Source organism: Macaca mulatta, chromosome 20 (genome assembly GCF_049350105.2).
Source record: "Macaca mulatta isolate MMU2019108-1 chromosome 20, T2T-MMU8v2.0, whole genome shotgun sequence".
In the NCBI taxonomy this organism is placed as follows: domain Eukaryota; kingdom Metazoa; phylum Chordata; class Mammalia; order Primates; family Cercopithecidae; genus Macaca; species Macaca mulatta.
The window spans coordinates 63,848,874-63,872,582 of record NC_133425.1 but is presented as its reverse complement, the minus strand read 5'-3'; the positions used below and the strand labels follow the sequence as shown (position 1 = coordinate 63,872,582).

The following is a 23,709-nucleotide window of genomic DNA, read 5'->3' as shown; positions in this document are numbered from 1 at the left end:
AACTGCTGAGATTACAGGCATGAGCCACTGAGCCTGGCCAGTGTCTTTGTTTTTTTTTTTGAGACGGAGTCTCGCTCTGTCACCCAGGCTGGAGTGCAGTGGCCGGATCTCAGCTCACTGCAAGCTCCGCCTCCCGGGTTCACGCCATTCTCCTGCCTCAGCCTCCCGAGTAGCTGGGACTACAGGCGCCTGCCACCTCGCCTGGCTAAGTTTTTGTATTTTTAGTAGAGACGGGGTTTCACTGTGTTAGCCAGGATGGTCTCGATCTCCTGACCTCGTGATCCGCCCGTCTCGGCCTCCCAAAGTGCTGGGATTACAGGCTTGAGCCACCGCACCCGGCCGTGTCTTTGTTTTTAATTATACAAATACATTTAGTCCCATTATGAAGACATTCAAACTATATATATAGGGTTGGAGTCTTGAAGCAACTATGATCAAGACCCAGTCCTCCCTAGGTCCGTTATCACTCTCAGAACATGAAAGCTCTCTGTCCATAGCAACTAGCCAAAATGAGGAGTGTATCCTTTCTACTGAGAACTGTGACCAGGCCTGGGTCCAAGACAGCAAGAAACCATGGAAACAATGGATACTCAGGGATCATACAGTGTTTCTTCTTCCCTCCAGTCTCATCCTTCCCAGTCTCCCTCCTTCTCTTCCTCCTGCTCACTGTCACCCTTGCCAAACAAACCCCACTGAGCTTTGATGCTGCTGTGTCAGCAATGAACTACTTCCATGTTGAAATCTTCAAAGCAAATACTTTCCATTGATGTGTATGAGCCTACACAAGAGGGAGGATCCTGAGGTCAAAGCCCACAAAGATAAATGGGCTGAGAATACCTAAGCCAGAAACATCACCCTTCTGCAGCCAAATCAAGTACTCATAATACTTGGCACCTGGGTTACTGTGAATCCTGCTGGTCACCTAGGCAAAGAGGAGACCCTGTGTACCTACCTCAAGAACGAATTTTTCTCCCCATTCGTCCCACAAGTGAGTATAAGCCCCTAAACTTCCTGAGTTCAGTCAGCAGCCTGCGGCCCTGCCTCACCACATTCCAAAACCCCAGAACACATATGAACAGAGTGCACCCTTAAGACAGAGTTTCTCAACCTCAGCACTATTGACATTTTAGGCCAGGTAAGTCTTTATTGTGAGAAGCTGTTCTATGCATGGCGGTATGTTCAGCAGCCCCCGTGACCTCTGTCATTAGAAGCAAAAAGCACCTCCTCCCAGGAGCTGTGACAACCAAGTGTCTCCAGATATTGCTAAATGTCTCCTGGAAGACAAACTTCCCTCTGGCTGAGAACCACTGTTCTAGGATAATTAGTAGGTAAAATAAAATAGCCTGAAATCCGCAAAAAGTTGCTTGGATCTCCTTGCCAGTATAACCTGGGAATGGGATGGGGTACAGCCAGAAAGCCAGGATCTGAAAGTGCAGTGCCTTCAGGGGCCAGGAAACTAACACGAGTGAGCAAAGGCAAGAAAGTCTGGGTATAATACAAGAAGTGGAGGACTACAGTGGATTGGGGAGTCCATACTCCTTTAAAAGGAGCCATAGCCGGCCGGGCGCAGTGGCTCACACCTGTAATCCCAGCACTTTGGGAGGCTGAGGCAGGCAGATCACGAGGTCAGGAGATAGAGACCATCCTGGCTAACATGGTGAAACCCCATCTCTACTAAAAATACAAAAAATTAGCCGGACGTGGTGGCGGGCACCTGTTGTCCCAGCTACTCGGGAGGCTGAGGCAGGAGAATGGCATGAACCTGGGAGGCGGAGCTTGCAGTGAGCCGAGATGGTGCCACTGCACTCCAGCCTGGGTGGCAGAGCAAGACTCCATCTCAAAAAAAAAGAAAGAAAAAGGAGCCACAGCCCTCCACAGCGGCTCACACCTGTAATCCCAACACTTGTAGAGGCTGAGGCGGGAGCATCACTTGAGCCAGGAGTTTGAGACCAGCCTGGGCAACATAGGGATACTCCTTTTAAATAAACAAAAACAAAAACAAAAACAAAATTTTTTAAAGGAGCTACAACTACTCAAATCCAGCTCATTGTATCAGGCAGGAATTTGGGTCCAACAATGCCAGAACTTTTGATTTTTCAAGAGAAAAGGCAAGTCCTGATTTTAAATTGTTGGCAAATAATTCAAAATTATTTACAACACCACAAACCAAACAGATCTATCTCTGGGGCCCAAGTCTGGCTCACAGGCCACCAGCTTACAGCCTCTGCCCTAGAGTTGGTTATATACAGACTTCCTGGGCCCTCCCTTCTAGGATGGAACTTTTAAGTGTCTAGAATGGCGTGGCTATAACTTGTTTAGGCAGTCTCCCAACCAACGAGCCGGACCCCTCTCATGCCTCAATTTCAAGACTAACTTAATTCTCCTATCCTATCGAAGTCTTACCCTAGATTCAGTGCAGACCTTTGGTTTTTTCCCCCTAAATAACCTAATTGGTTTTGTGCAATTTATGTCTCCTGAAACCATGTTGTTCCCACTGCTGCCTTTACTCAAGGAAACTCTCTCAGCATATCCTAGCTCTGTAGAAAGCCTGATACTGCAACTTAAGTTCCAAGAAGGTAAGTAAGCTGAACCCTAAAGCCTACCCTTGTCGGAAGAGGATATGGTTTTATGACTTGGCCATTACTATGGCAAGCAAGTTCTTGCCCTCAGGCCTGGATTCTGGAAAAGCCAGTGCTTCTAGGAGAGAAAGCTTGCAGGAATTCAGATCCCCAGGAATCTGGATGAAAGTACACATTGAATGAAACAGGCTGGCCTGCCCGACTTACAGGCTCACACTTATGATCCCAGCACTCTGGGAGGCCAAGGTGGGTAGATCACTTGAGCTCAGGAATTTGAGACCAGTGTGGCCAATATGGTGAAACCCCCTCTCTACTAAAAATATAAAAATTAGCCAGGAGCTCGCACCTGTAATCCCAGCTACTTGGGAGGCTGAGGCAGAAGAATCACTTGAACCTGGGAGGCGGAGGTGGCAGTGAGCCAAGATTGAGCCACTGCCCTCCAGCCTGGGCAACAAAGCAAGACTCTGTCTCAAAAAATAAAAATAAAAGAGGAAATTGAGGTAGCAATTAGTTAACTCCCCAAGATCAACAGTTGGTCAATGATAAAGCTGAAAATTAAATCCAGTCTGGTATGGGGGCCTGCAATCCTAACCACTATACTATACTGCTGGAAATTGCTTATGTGTCTTCAAACCATGTTTTCTAAGAGTATTTGATGAAAGAGATTAAATATTAATTTTTTTTGAGACAAAGTCTCATTCTGTCACCTAGGCTGGAGTGCAGTGGCATGATCATAGCTCACTGCAACCTTGAATTTCTGGGCTCAAGGGATCCTCCCTCCTCAGGCTCCCGAGTAGCTAGGATTACAGATGCACACCAGTGCCACTGCCACCACGCCTGATTATTTTTTTTTTTAGAGGTAGGGTCTTGCTTTGTTGCCCAGGCTGGTCTCAAACTCCTGTGCTCAAGTGATCCTCCCTCCTCAGCCTCCCAAAGTGCTAGAATTATAAGGCATGAGCTACCATGCCCAGCCAATATTAGTTTTTAAAAATTTTTATAAAGCAGTATACAACCTACAAGAAAAGATGACTTCAAAAGGTACTTATGACTGGGCATGGTGGCTCACGCCTATAATCCTAGCATTTTGGGAGGCCAAAGCAGGCAGATCACGAGGTCAAGAGATCAAGACCATCCTGACCAATATGGTGAAGCCCCGTCTCTACCAAAAATACAAAAATTAGCTGGGCGTGGTGGCATGCACCTGTAGTCCCAGCTACTCAGGAGGCTGCGGCAGGAGAATCTCTTGAACCCGGGAGGCAGAGGTTGCAGTGAGGAGAGATCGTGTGCCACTGCACTCCAGCCTGGGTGACAGAGCAAGACTCCGTCTCAAAAAAGAAAAAAATGATAATAATAATAGATAGGCTGGGTGTGGGGGCTCACACCTATAATCCCATCACTTTGGGAGGCTGGGGTGGGCAGATCACCTGAGGTCAGGAGTTCAAGACCAGCCTGACCAACATGGAGAAACCCTGTCTCTACTAAAAATACAAAATTAGCCAGGTGTGGTGGCGAATGCCTGAAATCCCAGTTATTTGGGAGGCTGAGTCAGGAGAATCGCTTGAACCCAGTAGGCGGAGGTTCCAATGAGCCGAGATCATGCCATTATACTCTAGCCTGGGCAGCAAAAGCAAAACTTCATCTCAAAAAAAATTTTTTTTAATTTAAAAATAATACATATTTACACAAAAAATACTAGAAAGTATTTCACCCAAATAGTAACAAGAGTACTGTAGGAGGTAAAATCATGGGTGATTCTTAATTTTCTTTTTTCTATTTTTCTGTATTTTTAAAATTATGTATAAAATCTATGTTTTACCTTTTAATTAAAAAATACTAGGCTGGGTGCGGTGGCTCACACCTGTAATCCCAGCACTTTGGGAGGCCGAGGCAGGTGGATCATCTGAGGTCAGGAGTTCGAGACCAGCCTGGCTAACACGGTGAAACCCTGTTTCTACTAAAAATACAAAAAATTAGCCGGGTGTGGTAGAGCATGCCTGTAATCCCAGCTACTTGGGAGGCTGAGGCAGGAGAATTGCTTGAATCCAGGAGGCAGAAGTTGCAGTGAGCCAAAATCATGCCATTGTACTCTGGCTTGGGCAACAAGAGCAAAACTCCATCTCAAGGAAAAAAAAAAAAAACACTAAAAAGTGTTGATTTTGAAGAGCATTTTATGAAATGGAGAAAAGCTTGTGATACACTAAGTTTAAAAAGCAGAATATAAAATTAAAAGCAAAGTATGGTGCCAAGTCTACAAACAAAAGAAAGACACTATCAAACTATTAAAAGTACTCTTCTTGGCTGGGCGCGGTGGCTCACACCTGTAATCCCAGCACTTTGGGAGGCCAAGGAGGGCGGATCATGAGGTTATGAGATCGAGACCATCCTAGCTAACATGGTGAAACCCCATCTCTACTAAAAAAGTACAAAAAAATTAGCTGGGCATGGTGGTGGGTGCCTGTAGTAGTCCTAGCTACTTGGGAGGCTGAGGCAGGAGAATGGCGTGAACCCGGGAGGTGGAGCTTGCAGTGAGCTGAGATCACCCCACTGCATTCCAGCCTGGGCGACAGAGCTAGACTCCATTTCAAAAAAAATTAAAAATAAATAAATAAATAAAAGTACTCTTCTCGACCAGCCTGACCAACATGGTGAAGCCCCCTCTCTACTAAAAATACAAAAATTAGCTGGGCGTGGTGGCGGGCGCCTGTAATCCCAGCTACTCGGGAGGCTGAGGCAGGAAAATCGTTTGAACCCAGGAAGCGGAGGTTGCAGTGAGCCGAGATTGTGCCATTGTACTCCAGCCTGGGCAACAGAGCAAGATTCCATCTCAAAAAAAAAAGTACTCTTCTTTTGGTGGTAGATTTTGGATGACTTAAGAGTAATTTAATTTTTTAAATAAACATGCTTTGTGAGGCTTTTTTGTTTTGATTTGTTTTGTTTTGTTTTGTTTTGTTGGAGACAGGGTCTTGCTCTGTCTTGTTGGAGACAGGGTCAGGCTGGAGTGCAGTGGCGTGAACACAGCTCACCGCAGCCTCGACCTCCCAGGCTCAAGAGATCTTCCCATCTCAGCCTCCTGAATTGCTGGGACCACAGGCACACACCAACATGCCCAGCTAATTTGATTTTTTGTAGAGACAGGGTCTTACCATCTTGCCCAGGATGGTCTCAAATTCCTGAGCTCAAGCAATCCTCCTACCTCAGCCTCCCAAAGTGCTGGGATTACAGGTGTGACCCACCATGCCTGCCCTAATAAATATATTTTATAATCAGAAAATTACTCCCTTTTTGAGAAAGCTCAGTCAGACCAGAGTCTCCCTAGCCAAAGCCTATCAGACATATAGCTGAGCAGCTGCCTTCCCTAATCCTAAGGGTATCTGTTTCCCTCTCACTATCCTAAGGAATATGGAACGTTTTCCCTTTAATTTGTCTTTAGCAAGTTTTATAAAGTCAAGAGGCATGGGTATTCTACAGTCCTTTATTGCTAACTCCAAGGTACTCTCGGGCTATTTTTAATACTGGATAAACTGCATATACTGCCAATGCTTTTGCAAGCGGAGATGTGGAAAGAACAGAATATTATTAAGTACCTCTGGCAGTACCGTGCTAAGGAACATAGAATTCTGGGCCTTTTTCATTTAAAACACTAGTTCTGCAAGGCTGGGTAAATTCACAGCAATCTTTTCTCCTTACTACCCCGTAAGAGAAAAAGGAAAATAAAGAGGGGTCAACTGGGATCTCTCAGTTCTATCTGCAGAAACTCAAATGTGGCTGCAGGCAGAGCTTGTTTACGAAGTCAGTGTAAAGAAGTCTGGTACAGTAGGAAGAAAAGGTGTTTCGTTGTCGTACCTGCTGCTCAGAGCAAGCCACAAAGAGCAGCAGTGGCAGACAGGAAAGGGTCCTGTGGGCCTCAGGTTTAACACCATAGGACTCCCAGTGTCTAGTGAAGCCTATTTTCTCACTGATGCCTTTAACTGGTTTAAGATAAAAATCTGGGAAATAAAATAATTCTTTTTTTTTTTTTCCTTCAGCAACAGAATAAAGGCCTCAACACTGGTGGGGTTTTTTCTGGGCTTACAACTAGCGATGTTGACTTCAACCAAAACAGCTGTCAAGACAAAAGACATGCCCCAACCTGTCACACAGACCACAAAACAGAACAAGGGCAGCCAAGAGAGGAGGAATATGAGGCACCAAAAACCATGAACAGATTCAAACTTCTCCCGTCCCCATCCTTTATGCTTGCTTATCTTTCAGGACCAAATGACTGGTAAAATTACTTCCTCAAAAGGTAAGAAGCCTCCCTCCCCTCCAAAATGCAAAATATGCTATTCAAATATAAAATATCTTTTTATTTTTTTGGAGACAGAGTTTTGCTCTTGTTGCCCAGGCTGGAGTACAATGGCATGATAACTGCTCACTGCAACCTCCACCTCCCGGGTTCAAGCAATTCTCCTGCCTCAGCCTCCCGAGTAGCTGGGATTACGGGCATGCACCACCACGCCCAGCTAATTTTGTATTTTAAGTAGAGATGGGGTTTCTCCATGTTGGTCAGGCTGGTCTTGAACTCCCAGCCTCAGGTGATTCGCCCACCTCAGCCTCCCAAAGTGCTGGGATTACAGGCATGAGCCACCACACCCGGCCTAAAGTACCATTATTATAGTACCCACCACCCCCCAACATCCTCCCAATCTCAGCCCCCACTTACATATGCAAGCAGCAGCGAGGAGACGGCAGGCCAGGTATGGGGGATCACAGCTGGGGAAGGACGGCTGGATGATGTAGTTGGCGAAGGTGATGGCGATGATGGCCTGACTGGTGGGTTCAACAACTAGCAGCGAGACCCACAGGCGGATGAAGGCAATGAAGCCCCCAAAGGCCTCTAGAATATAAGCATAGCTGGCTCCCGACTTGGTGATGGTCGTCCCCAGCTCTGCATAACAAAGGGCACCCACAACAGAGAAGAGCCCACCAATGGCCCACACAATCAGCGACATCCCATAGGAGGCAGTGTGTACCAGCACACCCTTGGGTGAGACGAAGATCCCTGAGCCGATCATGTTGCCCACCACCAGGCTGACCCCATTCAGCAGGGAGATCTCCTTTTTCAGCTGCATACTTTCGGAGGACCTTTGAGGTGGCGAGCTGACATCTTCTTCCACCTGGGACTGGCTGGTGTTAGGGACAAGATGGTAGGTGGGTGTGGGCCTCCCAGGCTCCCTGGCTTCCATAACAAACAGTTCCTGCACACCTGTGTTTACTGTGGCCTGGCAAAGAATACAAGTATGTCAGTCTAGGGCAGGAGCTGGTGAGGCTCTATTTAGACCAGATTTCCCTGCCCACTTCCTATTTAGGGACAGCATGCCATGCACACAGCCCTAACTACAATACGCCTGTCTCAGTTCCTACCACAGGACACAGGGAAACAGAAGTGGGCAGACCTTCACTGCTCCCAAGAAAGACACCAGGAGAGCTCACGCATGATGTGATGACGACTTCCAATGACAAATACCTGTCTTGCAGCCCAGAGTAGGCTGGCATTAAATTTGTCCAATGATTGGATTCTCCCTGAGTTACAGATTTTTGCTCTGTTCTCACCAGCTTAAAACCCACAAACCTGCCCTGCAGAGAAGACCAGAGTCCCTGCACCTGGTACACAGTCGTCACCAGCCTGAAAGGCTTCTCACTGTCCATACCCAGGTAATCCTGCCCACTCACCTCCACCCAAACATAAACTGGGACTTCTGCAGCATCCAGCGAGACATGGAGACGTCTGCAGCTACTCTCAGGCCAGTACAGAACGTGAGGAGGTGGTGGGAAGGGTGAGGAAGACGCTAAGACAGGCGCATATCATCACTGTAGTGACTAGACCAAGGGGAAGTCCCTCATGAAAATACACGCCTGGCCGGGCGCAGTGGCTCCCACCTGTAATCTCAGAATGTTGGGAGGCCGAGGCAGGCAGATCACAGGTCAGGAGATCGAGACCATCCTAGCCAAAATGGTGAAACCCCGTCTCTACTGAAAATACAAAAATTAGCTGGGCATGGTGACACATACCTGTAATCCCCACTCGGGAGGCTGAGGCAGGAGAATCGCTTGAACCAGGGAGTCGGAGGTTGCAGTGAGCCAAGGTCGCACCACTGCACTATAGCCTGGTGACAGAGCAAGACTCGGTCTCAAAAAAAAAAAAAAAAAAATACATGCCTATGTATCACTGTGTCTGCAACACCTACCTTACTTTCCCATGTTGCTGCTTGCCCATTCAACATCTTTCTTTTTCCAAAGTACCCAAAAGAGAGGGGTTACATAATAAAACAGGGTGGAGAAAGGACATCCAGGGGCATCCCAACCCAGGGCTAATTTGCCATTGGCGTATTTGCTTTCTTCCCCAGCATGCTCCTCGTGTTGGATTCCACATTAACCTACCTAGGAAGGACCCAGAATCTATCAAAGGAAAATCAGCACCTTCCTGACCCTGCACCCAGCGTCACCTTCTCCCTCCCTCAACTCCTATGCCAGTCACACTTCCGATCCCTTGATCCCATCTCATCTTCAGAAGAAATCTGGTGGGCCATTTGATTCCCACCCATGAATTAGTCCTTTAAGGTCACGGAGATAACCTCCAAGAATCAGCAGTAGGAACAGGATTGGCAAGCACATCATCTTTCCAGAAGCCTCTTATCTATTCAACAAACGTGTATGTGATGTGCCGAACCTGGCCTCATGGAGCTCAGAGCAAGGAAACCACAGTCAAGAGTGAGTAGTTCTTAGGGAAAATGCTGATCTCCACAGCTGCCACCCAAAACTCCTGCCTTCCCTATCCCAAACCCCATCAAGTCTGGACCTGAGCCCAAGTAAAAAAGCTCCTCCCAGGCCCCAGTCAAGCCTTCCCCCAGTCCCAGGAGTGCCCACCTCTGCTTCAGTGAGGCTGAGCTTTAAGGCAGCACCACTTTTGCTCTCATTCTGGCACCAAGTCATGCAGGTTTCCCTACACAGGCACGTGGAAACATACTTGTTTTCATGTGCCTGTCAGGTGAGCCCCAGCATCCATTAGAACAAAACCAGTAAACAACTGGGGAGCCTATAGTCTCACATAAGAGTCAGGTGCAAAGAGACCTAGGATGCCTTTTCTACCCAAGTCAACATAGAGACCAGGAGAGAAATCTGACCCCAGTGACCAATACAGCTCCCCCTATTCCATCACACTCTAGCTGGGAGGAGGGATTGGGGTTACTAGGTATTCCCTTTGTATTCATAAAACCTGGCACTGGTGATGCTGATATGGCTTTATCAGGTTTGTCAGATACACTGGTGAAACTACCCAGTGGCCTTATTTGGAGAGGTGGGGCACAGTCACAGCCCCACAAGACCTCATGCCTAGGATTTCAGTCGCAGCACCTGAATGAAAGACAAGGTTCCTGCTGGAAGGTTGAGGACTCCTTCTGCCAAGGAGAGTAGCAGAATCACACATAACTGAAGGCAGATAAGACTTCTTTCTCTTTCAATCTCTCTCTCTCTCTCTTTTTTATTCAAGAGACAGGGTCTCACTTTGTCACCCAGGCTGGAGTGCAATCATGCAATCGTAGCTCACTGCAGCCTCCAACTCCTAGGCTCAAGCAGTCCTCTATCTCGGCCTCCTGAGTAGCTAGGACTATAGTTGCTCGCCACCATGCCCAGCTGTTTTTTTTTTTTTTTTTTTTTTGAGACGGAGTCTCGCTCTGTCACCCAGGCTGGAGTGCAGTGGCCGGATCTCAGCTCACTGCAAGCTCCGCCTTCCGGGTTCACGCCATTCTCCTGCCTCAGCCTCCCGAGTAGCTGGGACTACAGGCGCCTGCCACCTCGCCCGGCTAAGTTTTTGTATTTTTAGTAGAGATGGGGTTTCACTGTGTTACCCAGGATGGTCTCGATCTCCTGACCTCGTGATCCGCCCGTCTCGGCCTCCCAAAGTGCTGGGATTACAGGCTTGAGCCACCGCGCCCGGCCTGTTTTTTTTTTTTTTAATTTGTTTGTAGAGACAGTGTTTCACTATGTTGCCCAGGCTGGTCTTGAACTCCTGGCCTCAATTGATCCTCCTACCTTGGCCTTCTGAAGTGCACAAATTACAGGTGTGAGCCACCATGCCAGGCTTCGTTCTCTTCATTCAGTAACAAAATGCATGCTGGGTGCAGTGGCTCACACCTGTAATCCCAGCACTTTGGGAGGCTGAGGCAGGTGGATCACAAGTCTAAGAGATTGAGACCATCCTGGTCAACATGGTGAAACCCTGTCTCTACTAAAAATACAAAAAAAAATTTAGCTGGGCGTGATGGCATGCACTTGTAGTCCCAGCTACTCAGGAGGCTGAGGCAGCAGAATCACCTGAACCTGCGAGGCAGAAGTTGCAGTGAGCCGAGATAGCACCACTGCACTCCAGTCTGGTGACAGAGCAAGACTCTGTCTCAAAAAGAAAGAAAGAGAGCGAGCGAGCGGTGGGGGGGGGGGGGGAGAGAAAGAAAAGAAAAATGCAATTGTTATCAAGAGCCTGTCCTTGGCAAAAGTAATTAAAGTTCCTACCTGTTTGCTAAACACCCAAGAGCAAAATTGTAATGTAACCCTAGCAGCTCCCAAGAGCACGTGACTAAGTCCTAGGCTGGCTTGGCCATACATACAACCTCAAGGCCATCCCTTACCTCCTCCCCATATCTAAACTTCACCTTGGCAGGGCACAGTGGTGCACACCTGTAATCCCAGCACTTTGGGAGGCCAAAGCAGGTGGATCACTTGAGCCCAGGAGACCAGCCTGGGCAATGGCAAAACCCTGTCTACACCACAAAACTACAAAAGTTAGCTGGGCATGGTGGCACACACCTGTAGTCTTAGTTACTCAGGAGGCTGAAGTGGGAGGATCACCTGAGCCCAAGAAGGTTGAGGCTGTAGTGAGCCATGATCACACCACTGCACTCCCGCCTGGGTGACAGAGAGAGACCCTGTCTCAAAAAACAAACAACAAAAGTTACAAATAAAATGGGGCCAGACATGATGGCTCACGCCTGTAATCCTAGTACTTTGGGAGACCAAGGCCGGAGGATCGCCTGAAGCCAGGAGTTCAAGAGTAGCCTGGGCAACATAGGGAGGCTCCGTCTCTACAAAAAAATGAAATAAGAAAAAACTAGGCCAGGGACAGTGGTCCACACCTGTAATCCAGCACTTTGGGAGGCTGAGGCAAGAGGATTGCTTGAGCCCGGGAGTCCGAGACCAGCCTAGACAACATGGCAAGACTCCATCTCTACAAAAATACAAAAATTAGCTGGGCACAGTGGCACATGCCAGCTACTTGGGAGGCCAAGGTGGGAGTATCTCTTGAGCCAAAGAAGTCAGGGCTGCGGTGAGCCATTATCATGCCACTGCATTCCAGCCTGGGCGACAGAGCAAGACTCTGTTTCAAAAAACAAAAAAATCTAGTATAAAATGGAAAGTCCTCAACTTCCACCTTCCACTCAGGATGCATAGCACCATTCCCACTCCAGTGACAAACAACACTTTTTCTTGGAGCCATCAGAAAGCTGAAGTTACAAGGCAACCAACTAGAGTGAAACTCATGGGGCTGGGCGCAGTGGCTCACACCTGTAATCCCAGCACTTTGGGAGGCTGAGGCGGGTGGATCATGAGGTCAGGAGATCAAGACCATCCTAACTAACACAGTGAAACCCCGTCTCTACTAAAAAATACAAAAAATTAGCTGAGCATGGTGGCGGGCGCCTGTAGTCCCAGCTACTCAGGAGGCTGAGGCAGGAGAATGGCATGAACCTGGGAGGCGGAGCTTGCAGTGAGCAGAGATCACGCCACTGCACTCCAGCCTGGGGGACAGAGCCAGACTCCATCTCAAAAAAAAAAAAAAGAAAGAAACTGATGGAAAGACGGCCACCTCCAAGGAGATAGAGAGATACAAGGTCTGGCTCACCTGTGGCAGTGGGAGAAAGATGAGACAACCATTTAGGTGAGTCAGAAGAATTCAGGTAAATTTTTTTAAAAATTACCAAATGTCAATTGTGGGTTAGGAAGAGCCACAGACACTCAGGTTATTTCCATAGACCTCAGTGGGTACTCAAAAGAAATATTGGGCAGGTAACCTGAGAAAAACCTCTCTTGGTAGTGCTGGCTTATGGGAGGGAAAATACAAAGGCCAACCTATACCCTTCTTCTCTAAAGAATAAATACCATAAACCCCTGGGAAAGGGCAGCAAACTCTGTCACTCCTGAGGCAGCTGGGGCAGGATAAAAACAAAAACAAAAACAAAATAAAACAAAACAAAACTCTATGCCTGGAGGAGGGGTAGGAAATTCTAGGCAAGACCACTGGAGGTGCTTTCTCCTGGGAAAAGGGCAGGAGCACCCAGAAAGATCCACTCCCAAGACCCAGGGAAACAAACAGGGCCTGCCTAAGACTGAGGCTGAACCAGGACAACAGAGAAATCCCTACTCCCTACCACCAGGTTAGCAAGCACCCAGGAACAAGCAACAGTAGTCTACCACTGAGACTGTACTGAGGCATAGGTGCACAGAGAAATCCTAAAGCTGAGGGTGGCTGGACGCAGTGGCTTACACCTGTAATCTCCAGGGGCTAAGGCTGGAGGAACTTGAGGTCAAGAGTTCGAGACCAGCCTGGGCAACATAGCAAGACCCCGTCTCTAAAAAAAAAAATTAAAAAGTAGCCAGGCATGATGGCACACGCCTGTAGCCCCAGCTATTTACTCAGAAGGCTAAGAGGTAAGTTTGAGCTCAGGAGTTGGGGGCTGCAGTGAACCATGATGGCACTACTGGCATTCCAGTCTGGGTGACAGAGTGAGACGACTGAGTGAGACCTTATTTTTCTTTCTTTTTTTTTTTTTGAGACAGAGTCTTGCTTTGTCACGCAGGCTGGAGTGCAGTGGTACGATCTCGGCTCACTGTAACCTCTGCCTCCTGGGTTCGAGGGATTCTCTCGCCTCAGCCTCCAGAGTAGCTGGGACTACAGGGGTGCACTACCACGCCTGGCTAATAAGCTGAGGGTATGGATGGAGGATAACCACTGAGAAAAAGCCTCCCTCAGGCAAACCAACCATAAGCTGGCAAGGAAACACGAGAAGAATTTGAAGCCACTGGTGCACCTAATGTAACCATAGCAACAATAACACCCAAACACAACTGTCTCCTGACTAGGAGTTCAAACTCCCATACAAACAGTCTAGCAAAGAAAAGCTGTACCCAGTTCCCAAAATAAATGCTATGTACCTCAGTCTCTAGTGCTCCACGTACCATATCTAGCAATCAATAACAAGTTACAAGCAACATTAAAAAAGCAAGAAAAACAACCCATTATCAAGAGGTAAAGTAATCAATAGGACCAGACTTAGAGATGACCCAGATAATGGAAACATCAAACAATGAATTTAAAATAATTGTGTTTGATACATTAAAGACTCTACTGAAAAAGTTGAACAGCATGAGGAAACAAATGTGGAACTTTAGCAGTGAGATGAAAACCAAAAGGGTTAAAATGGAAAAAGTAAAAAAATAGAACAGAACATCAAGTTGTGGGGCAATACCAAATAGCCTAGGTAAATATTTTTTAAATACATATTTTTGGGTTTTAGGTTTTTTTTTTTTGAGACAAAGTCTTGCTTTGTCGCCCAGGTTGGAGTGCTGTGGCGCAATCTCAGCTCACTGCAATCTCTGTCTCCCGGGTTCAAGCAATTCTCCTGCCGCAGCCTCCTAAGTAGCTGGGATTATAGGCGTGTGCCACCACACCCAGCTAATTTTTGTATCTTTGGTAGAGACGGGGTTTCACTATGTTGATCAGGCTGGTCTCAAACTCCTGACCTCATGATCTGCCCGCCTCGGCCTCCCAGAGTGCTGGGATTACAGGCGTGAGCCACTGCGCCCAACCACATTTTTGCTCATTTTTAATAACTTTAGAATATAACTGACCACCCAAAACAAAAATAGTAGTAATGTATTATGGGATTATAGCATATTTAAATGTAAAAATGTCAAGCTGGGCACAGTGGCCCACACCTATAATCCTTGCACTTTGGGAGGCTGAGGCAGGGGGAATCATTTGAGCCCAGGAGTTTGAGACCAGCTGGGCAACACAGCAAGACCCTGTCTCTACAAAAAATACAAAAATTAGCCAGGCATGGTGACACACACCTGTAGTCCCAGCTACTCAGGAGGCTAAGACAGGATGATCCCTTGAACCCGGGAGTCAGAGGTTGCACTGAGCTGAGAGATCGCATCACTGCACTCCAGCCTGGGCAGTTGAGTGAGACTTGGTCTCCAAAAAAACAAGTGAAATATCTGGCCAGTCAGTGGGAGGCCAAAAAAGGGAGGGAGGATCACTTGAGGCCGAGTTCAAGACCAGCCTGGGCCACATAGGGAGACCTCTGTCTCTACAAAAGGAAGGAAAGAAAGAAGGAGGGAAGAGGAGGGAAGAGGGAAGGAGGGAAGAAGGGAGGAAGGGAGGAAGGAAAGTGAACTGGCTGTATTAACATCAGACATTTTCTGTCACGGTACTTATTCTTCAGGTAACAATTGATAAAAAAGAATAAATAATGGCAAAAAGCTACTAAGACTTGATTTTGAAGGAATTTGCATTTAATTAATCACAACAGTAGCTACATACATTCCAAAAACAGCAGTGCCTACCTGTGTGAGACGCGTTGTCTATCCTGTCCCCAGAGTAGATCTGCAGACCCTCTGTAACAATGGACTGAAAATCGCTGATTCAAAAGGCCAATAATTAAGACATTACCTCCAGCTAGGCATTATGACAGAGTCATCAAAATTCTACCAGATCACCCTCCTGAATTAGCTATCCTTTCCCTCAATTTTTATCCATTTCATAAGAGAAATTGCTACTTCCAATTAGTTACAAGTGCAATGAAAAAAAAGAGAGAAATTGGTATGTAAGGATCATACACAATATCAATCTCTCTCAGCCTGGGTAACATGGCAAAATCCCATCTCTACAAAAAAAAAAAAAACACGGCCGGGCGCGGTGGCTCAAGCCTGTAATCCCAGCACTTTGGGAGGCCGAGACGGGCCGATCACAAGGTCAGGAGATCGAGACCATCCTGGCTAACACAATGAAACCCCGTCTCTACTAAAAATACAAAAAAATTAGCCGGGCGAGGTGGCGGGCGCCTGTAGTCCCAGCTATCGGGAGGCTGAGGCAGGAGAATGGCATAAACCCGGGAGGCGGAGCTTGCAGTGAGCCGAGATAGCGCCACTGCACTCCAGCCTGGGCGACAGAGCGAGACTCCGTCTCAAAAAAAAAAAAAAAAAACACACACAAAATTAGGCTGGGTGCAGTAGCTCAAGTCTGCAATCCCAGCACTTTGGAAGGCCAAGGTAAGAGGATGGCTTGAGGCCAGAAGTTTGAGACCAACCTGGGCAACACAGCAAAAACAAAAAAAATTTTTTTTTTTTGAGACAGAGCTCTGCTCTTGTTGCCCAGGCTGGAGTGCAATGACGCGATCTTGGCTCACTGCAACCTCCGCCTCCTGGGTTCAAGCGATTCTCCTGCCTCAGCCTTCTGAGTAGCTGGGATTACAGGCCTGCGCCACCATGCCTGGCTAATTTTTTATATTTAGTAGAGACGGGGTTTCACCATGTTGGTCAGGCTGGTCTCGGACTCCTGGGACCTCAGGAGATCCGCCTGCCTCGGCTTCCCAAAGTGCTAGGATTACAGGTGTGAGCCACCGCGCCCAGCCAACAAAAAAAATTAAATTTTTTTTTTTTTAATTCCTGCAGTCTCCTGCAGCAGGTAATGAAGGAATTTAACAGACTACTAAAATTTCCCCATGAAAATTAACCACGAAACTGCCACAAGCAATTTTTGGAATAAATGAATTTATCACAATTCAATTACATCAGAAAACGATGGGATGAAATGGGGGAAGCTCAATTACAAAGGAAGTTTTATAAACTGGATTTGAAACCAAAATTTCTGTAATGAATAAAGGAAAAAATGCTATTGAGAATGTTTGGAAAAACTCAAAACCATTTTTGCTGTGTACTCTCACACCACAACAATCAACACAGAAGAGTTCTGTGAGCAAATGTTGAGGGGAGGGTTCCCCACTAACAAGCAATCATTTCTCCCCAGGGACACCAGCTGAGTGTCCTCCAGTTCAGTCTCAACACTATCTACCTGGAAACAGCATCAGATCCCACAGCGGAAGGGCTCAGTCCCACAGACTGCCCCTCCCCCACAGGATACCTGGCACAAATCCAGGCCTCCTGAACTTCTGACCGAACTGTTTGAAGTTGGGGCTCCCAAGACCCCTCTTTCAGTTCAATTATTTTGCTAGAATGGCTCACAGAACTCAGAGAAACACTTACTTACATTTACTGGTATATTATAAAGGGTGTTACAAAGGATACAGATGAAGAGGTTTGCAGAGCCAGGAAGGGGGAAGGGTCACAGACTTTTCTTGTCCTCCTAGGGAGAAGTACCATCCAGGAACCTCCACGTGTCCAGCTATCCGGAAGCTCCCTAAACCCCCGGCCTCTTGGGTTTTTATGCAGGCTTCATTACATAGGCATGAGTGATTAAGCCACTGGCCATTGGTGATCAACTTAACCTCACCCTCCTCCTTCTCCCCTCCCCCGAGGTTGGGGGTAGGGCTCAAAGTCCCAACCCTCTAATCCTGACTTGGTCTTTCCAGTGACCAGTCCCCATCCTGAAGCTCTCTAGGGGCTTCCAGCCACCAGTCATCAGCATACAAAAATACATTACTTTGGTCTTTCTAAGTATTTTAGGAGTTGTATGCTAGGAAATGGGCTGAAGACCAAAAAATAGTTTGCTGTATCACAGAGAAATACATCAAAATATTTTTTATTTCCCCCTCTGGTTGAATCAAAATCTTAACTGTGGTGAAAACACAGAAGACTTTTTCTTATAAAACTCTGAGTTTATGGTTGGGCGCAGTGTCTCACGCCTGTAATCCCAGCATTTTGGGAGGCTGAGGCGGGTGGATCGCCTGAGGTCAGGAGTTCAGGACCAGCCTGGCCAACACAGTGAAACCCCATCTGTGCTAGAAATATAAAAAATTGTCCAGGCATGATGGCGGGCGCCTATAATCCCAGCTATTCGGGAGGCTGAGGCAGGAGAATCACTTGAACCCGGGAGGTGGAGGTTGCAGTGATCCAAGATTGCGCCATTGCACTCCAGCCTGGGCAACAAGAGCAAAACTCCGTCTCAAAAAAAAAAAAAAAAAAATCCACCACAATTGGGAGGCCAAGGCGGGCAGATTACCTGAGCTCAGGAGTTCGTGACCAGCCTGGCCAAGATGGTGAAGCCCCGTCTCTACTAAAAATACAATAATTAAGGCCGGGCGCGGTGGCTCACGCCTGTAATCCCAGCACTTTGGGAGGCCGAGACGGGCGGATCACGAGGTCAGGAGATCGAGACCATCCTGGCTAACACGGTGAAACCCCGTCTCTACTAAAAAATACAAAAAACTAGCCGGGCGAGGTGGCGGGTGCCTGTAGTCCCAGCTACTCGGGAGGCTGAGGCAGGAGAATAGCGTGAACCCGGGAGGCGGAGCTTGCAGTGAGCTGAGATCCGGCCACCGCACTCCAGCCTGGGTGACAGAGCGAGACTCCGTCTCAAAAAAAAAAAAAAAAAAATACAATAATTAGCTGGGCATGGTGGCGGGCGCCTGTAGTCCCAGCTGCTTGGGAGGCTGAGGCAGAAGAATCACTTGAACTCGGGAGGCGGAGGTTGCAGTGAGCAGAGATCACACCACTGCACCCCAGCCTGGGTGACAGAATGATACTCTGTCTCCAAAAAGAAAAATAAGAAAAAACCCACCCAATTACTCTTCAGAAAGAGTTGTAATATAAATAAATATATAATTTATTTTTATAATAAATTACAGTGTTATTTAACATGTAATACTAAAGAATTGTTAATTATGTGTAAGCCATTCTCTTTACTAGTATTGTGTTCATACTGTATACAAATAAGTAAAAACTCTTTGTAAATCACACAAACAAAAGAAAAGACAGCGCAACAATATTCACCTGTCAAGAAATACGTGAACATCACACTTTCATAAGCCACCTCCTCATAAATGGGTCCAGTACTGAGAAGGAAATGAAGTCCCTGCAGCAAGGCCTAATTTCACTTGTCTGCCTCGGCCACATAAACTCTGCAACAAAGAGTGGGAGGGAACTGATCAAAAAATGAACCCTTTTAACCTGAGAAAGCTGATTTTAAAAAATATGTATATATATATTTACGTAATTTTTAAAAATTAACCAAGAAAGCAGCAGAATGATATTTCCTTGTAAAATCTAAATTTTACATGCCCGGCAGGGGCAGTCCTAATTACTGGCAGGTTCCAAGACACCCACAGGGTGGGTATAACTGAAGCAGTCAGTCCAAACCTGTCAGAGAACTGGCCTTGTCACATTAAATCATGCATGTCTAGGCAGCTCTGGGGCCCCAGGTCCCGTGGGCACCGTTTGCATAACTTTTTTCTTTTTTTTTTTGAGACGGAGTCTCACTCTGTCGCCCAGGCTACAGTGCAATGGCACACTCTTGGCTCACTGCAACCTCTGCCTCTCGGGTTCAAGCCATTCTCCTGCCTCAGCCTCCCAAGTAGCTGGGACTACAGGCACCCGCCACCACGCCTGGCTCATCTTTTGTATTTTTAGTAGAGACGGGATTTCACCATGTTAGCCAGAATGGTCTCGATCTCCTGACCTCGTGATCTGCCCACCTCAGCCTCCCAAAGTGCTGGGATTACAGGCCTGAGCCACTGTGCCCGGCCTGCATAACTTTTTTAGAAACTAATCTACATCCAAGAGATTACAGCAGGAAACACAAAGGTCAGCAAATTTCTTCTACTAAGAAGTTCCAGGGAGATGGGGATCATAAAAGCGGTATATGCCATAAAAATACATCCATGGCCAAATAGGGAAGGAGGACAAGGAGAGGAAGAGAGGAGAAAATCAGGCTGGTGGTTTTCCACACACTTGCCAGGAAAATAAACTCCAGTATAATGACTTGAATGACGATCTGAGATCAAAGTTGGGAAGCAAAAGCCATCTGCACAGCACACACGGGACCCGAGTAATGCAGGTGGCCTGGGCAGGTCCCCAAAGGGCCTCACCGCCACCAAAAAGAGGTGGAACTGATATCAGGAAGCAGTCACAGCCTTTCAAGTCTGCTCCTCCCAGATCTGAAATCTGGGAGCAGCTCTGAGAGATAAGCTCCCGATGGCTGGGCACTGAACTGCCGCCCTGCGAGCTGAGCTGGCCCTGGCTTTTTCCCCCCATCAAGGGCAGAGACTGAATTCTTTTTAACTGTGTCACCAAGCCCAGGGCATACAAGAGGTACTCAAAAACGTGTTCGCCGACACCCTGATTCCTATTTATACTGACCATTACACAACATGTTTGCTTAGAGCCCAGCAAAGAATTTTCAGAATGTTTCACGTCTATCTCCCCACATTCAGGACGAGAGATAGTCACACAAGATGACAGGCTATGGGGACGCTCAAAAGAGCCATAATCACCGGGGCCACGTGGGTTCCCCAGCGCCAGCAGCCCAACGCTCCAGGCCCCAACACGCCGCAAAACCTTGCGGCATTCTCTAAAGTAAATGGACTGATTTTAAAATGATAATCGTCATTCTTGCGACAGCCCCAGGAAGCCTGGCTCCTGCAGTCCTGAGCCCGCATCTTTCTCCGCCCCACCGCGGCCACCACACAGCACAGGTTCTCTGTCCTGCAGTCGGAAGCGCAGTCACAGTCCCACTCTGGGTCACCGTCGCACAGTCTCACGCTCGCAGCGCGGCCCGCACACACAGAGTCCCGGTCACCCTGCTACCTGGGGTTTCCCTCTCCACACACACCCCCGGTCTCCCTCACACTCGCCGCGTCGCCAGCACACTCCAAGACTGGCTCCCTCGCGGTCACCATCAGCCTCCGGGGCTCGCACCCATACAGCATTTCTCCCACACTCGGCCCTCACGCTCGAGGTCCCTCGCTCCTCGTGTAGCCACCCCTCAGCCGCAGCGCCTCTCGCGCGGCCCCGACCGGCCAGCCCCGCGCCGTTTCTGGGCCGCATCCCGCTCCCGACGGCGGTGGCCAAGACCCAGAGGGTTCCGCTCCCACAGAACGCGGCCCGGCCCCGGCCCCTCTCCCCGCGCGCCCGCCCATGGCCCGGCCCGTTACCTCCCAGTGGCCCGGCGCCGCCAGGATGCTCGGTCGCGCCGCCGTCGCCGCGGCCGCTCAGGCCCCGCCCCGCCACGTCACCCGCCACCGGATCGCGATAGCGCGCGCCGCGTCGGGACACAGTTCCGTGCGGGGCCAGCTGGCGGCGGCGCTTCCAGGCCCCCGTGGCCGCCACGGCCTGGCCGCTGCGGGGTCCTCTGGCCCAGACCGTGAGCGTGGACGCCCGACAGCCCCCGGTGGCCTCGCCAGGGCCGGCGCAGCCCGTGACCTGGGCCCGGCCACCCTCGCCACCCTGGAGTTAGATAGGGCCTCCGAGGGCGTCTACACCGGGACATTCCCGCGGGGAGCTCTCATCGGCCCCCGCACCCCGTTCCTATCTCGCCCTTGACCTGGGCCCGGCGCCCAGGGCGCCCCCTACAGCTCACACAGGGATCCAAACGGCCTCCGCCACCGCCGGGCCACTGCCACCCTGCGTCTAGGAACCCCGAGAAGACACACACTCTGGGGACTTGTCCAAACACACGCACAGCTCAGATTCCCATCCCTTGAGGCCCCCGCACCCACAAAGAAACTGCAGGCTCCCTTGGCCAACCCCAGACCTCCCTGGGGCTCTGTCCTCATTTTCCCAAGAGAGCTGCCACCCCTCTTGGGGAAGCTGCACCTCCTGCCCACTTCCCCTCCCTCTGTTTGCTCCTCCATCTTCCTCTCGAGTTCCTTTTCCTCTGGTGTCTCTGGGGCTCTCTTGTCTAGAGCTTCCTGACCTCATGGGCCCCTGAGCCCTCCACCGAAATTTCCTGTCAACACCTCAAGCACTGACTTGGTCCAGGGCCCTGGGGTCTTTTCCCCCAGCCTTATGACCACAAGTGCATGTCCTCTGGTTCCAGACCATACCCAAGACCCTGCTCCCTGCCACCCAGTGACAGGGACCCAGCCAGAGATGGGCAGCACTTCAGACCCTTCCTCCCCACTCCTCCCACGGCCTACACCCTGCTTTCTTCTCCCCAGCCACAGTGGCTTCCCAATCCCTTTCCTGCTCCCCTTAACCCATCTCCACAGAGTAGGGGATGCTCCTAAATTACAGATTGCGATGACTTTGTATCTCCCCTGCCTAAAAACCCTTCCATTCTCCTCTCTGCAGGCCTGGATGACAATGCTTGAGGAGCCCTCGCTGGTGCTGCCCTCCTGCCCTCTGCTTGGAACACCTCCCGTGTCAGTGAGTGAACATATATATTTGGATCAATCGAGTTGCACCCTTTGCCTCCCAGATCAGTTCCTCCGGCCTCCCTGGCTGGGCAGAAGGACAACTCTGGACACTTGTATTGGCACCCAGCCACTTGTCCCTGCCACAGCTTTATATAAGGTATGCCGGCTCAGCTGGGCCTGGTGGCTCACACCTGTAATCCCAGAACTTTGGGAGGCTGAGTCAGGCGGATCACCTGAGGTTGGGAATTCGAGACCAGCCTGACCAACGGAGAAACCCCGTCTCTACTAAAAATACAAAATTAGCCTATTATGGTGGCACATGCCTGTAATTGCAGCTACTTGGGAGACTGAGGCAGGAGAATCGCTTTAACCTGGGAGGCAGAGGTTGCAGTGAGCCGAGATCGCGCCATCGCACTCCAGCCTGGGCGATAAAGAGCGAAACTCCATCTCAAAAAAAAAAAAAAAAAAAAGAAAGGAAACAAAAAAAACATACGCCGGCTCCCTCTGGCTTTGCAGTCTCACACCCAGTTACCTAGCCCATCAGCTAAAAGCCCCATGTACATCACACCCTGAATCAGATGTTCTCTAACACCATCAGTGTTCCTCAGGACCACCCTGCAAGATACATTTATTTGTAACCATTCTTTTCTTTTGCTTTCAGAGATCTATTGCCCAGGCTGGAGTGCAATGGCTATTCACAGTTGTGATCATAGCTCACTGCAGCCTCAAACTCCTAGTTTCAAGCGATCTTCCTGCCTCAGCTTCCTACTTGGGACTACAGATTTATTTTTATTTCATCTTTTTTTTTTTTTTGAGACGGAGTCTCGATCTGCCGCCCAGGCTGGAGCACAGTGGCGCGATCTCGGCTCACTGCAAGCTCTGCCTCCCGGGTTCACGCCATTCTCCTGCCTCAGCCTCCCGAATAGCTGGGACTACAGGTGCCCACCACCATGCCCAGCTAATTTTTTGTATTTTTAGTAGAGACAGAGTTTCACCGTGTTAGCCAGGATGGTCTCGATCTCCTGACCTCGTGATCCACCCACCTCGGCCTCCCAAAGTATTGGGATTACAGGTGTGAGCCACTGCGGCGGCCTTTGTTTTTTTTTGTTTTTTTTTTTTTTGAGATCTAGCTCGCTCTATCTTGCCCAGGCTGGAGTACGGTGGTACCATCTTGACTCACTGCAGCCTCCACCTCCCAGGTTCCAGCGATTCTCCTGCCTCTGTCTCCAGAGTAGCTAGGACTACAAGCCATGTGCCACCACACCTGGCTAATTTTGTATTTTTAGTAGATATGGGGTTTCACCATGTTGGCCAGGCTGGTCTTGAACTCCTGACCTGAGGTGATCCACCCCCCCTTGGCCTCCCAAAGTGCTGGGATTACAGGCGCGAACCACGGCACCCGGCCTATTTCACCTTTAAAGTCTTGCCCAGGCTGGTCTCAAACTCCTGGGCTCAAGCAATCCTCCTGCCTTAGCCTCCTGAGTAGGTGGAACTACAAGCGTGAGCCAGTGCACCCAGATGTCCCCATTCTTTGGATGAGGAAACTGAGGGTCAGAAGGCTCCCCAGACAACTTGGCTGTAGCTAGTAGAGCTTTGAACCCTAGTGTGCTAGTCCTAAAGCCTTCTCTGATTCCATGCCCTCTCTCTCTGCAGCTATGAAACTGAGGGTGACAATGAAGCTAAAATGGGTCAGGGGTGAGTGGGGTGCCATGAGTAGGGGGGTGTCA

General features: G+C 49.0%; 1 protein-coding gene across 41 annotated transcripts in view; it reads right to left on the bottom strand.

The window, feature by feature from the left end:
• SLC7A6 (solute carrier family 7 member 6) overlaps window positions 1-20,830 on the bottom strand; it is a 41,721-nt gene extending 20,891 nt beyond the window's left edge. For 3 of the 41 annotated variants that reach the window (XR_013411039.1, XR_013411036.1, XM_077984358.1), the window contains exons 1-5: window positions 20,780-20,830; window positions 18,621-18,748; window positions 15,237-15,310; window positions 8,631-8,748; window positions 7,282-7,840 (exon numbers count right to left, since the gene is read on the bottom strand). Coding sequence is in view for 19 of the 41 variants with exons in the window: in XM_077984358.1 (XP_077840484.1) it covers window positions 7,282-7,804 (523 nt within the window). In the remaining 22 variants the exon portion in view is untranslated. Of the gene's footprint in view, window positions 1-7,281; window positions 7,841-8,630; window positions 8,749-11,420; window positions 11,540-15,236; window positions 15,311-16,938; window positions 17,122-18,620; window positions 18,749-20,473 lie in introns of all 41 variants that reach the window. The other 38 variants (XR_013411043.1, XR_013411035.1, XM_077984357.1 and 35 more) reach the window with 21 other exon arrangements.
• Between the last annotated feature and the right edge of the window lie 2,879 nt (window positions 20,831-23,709).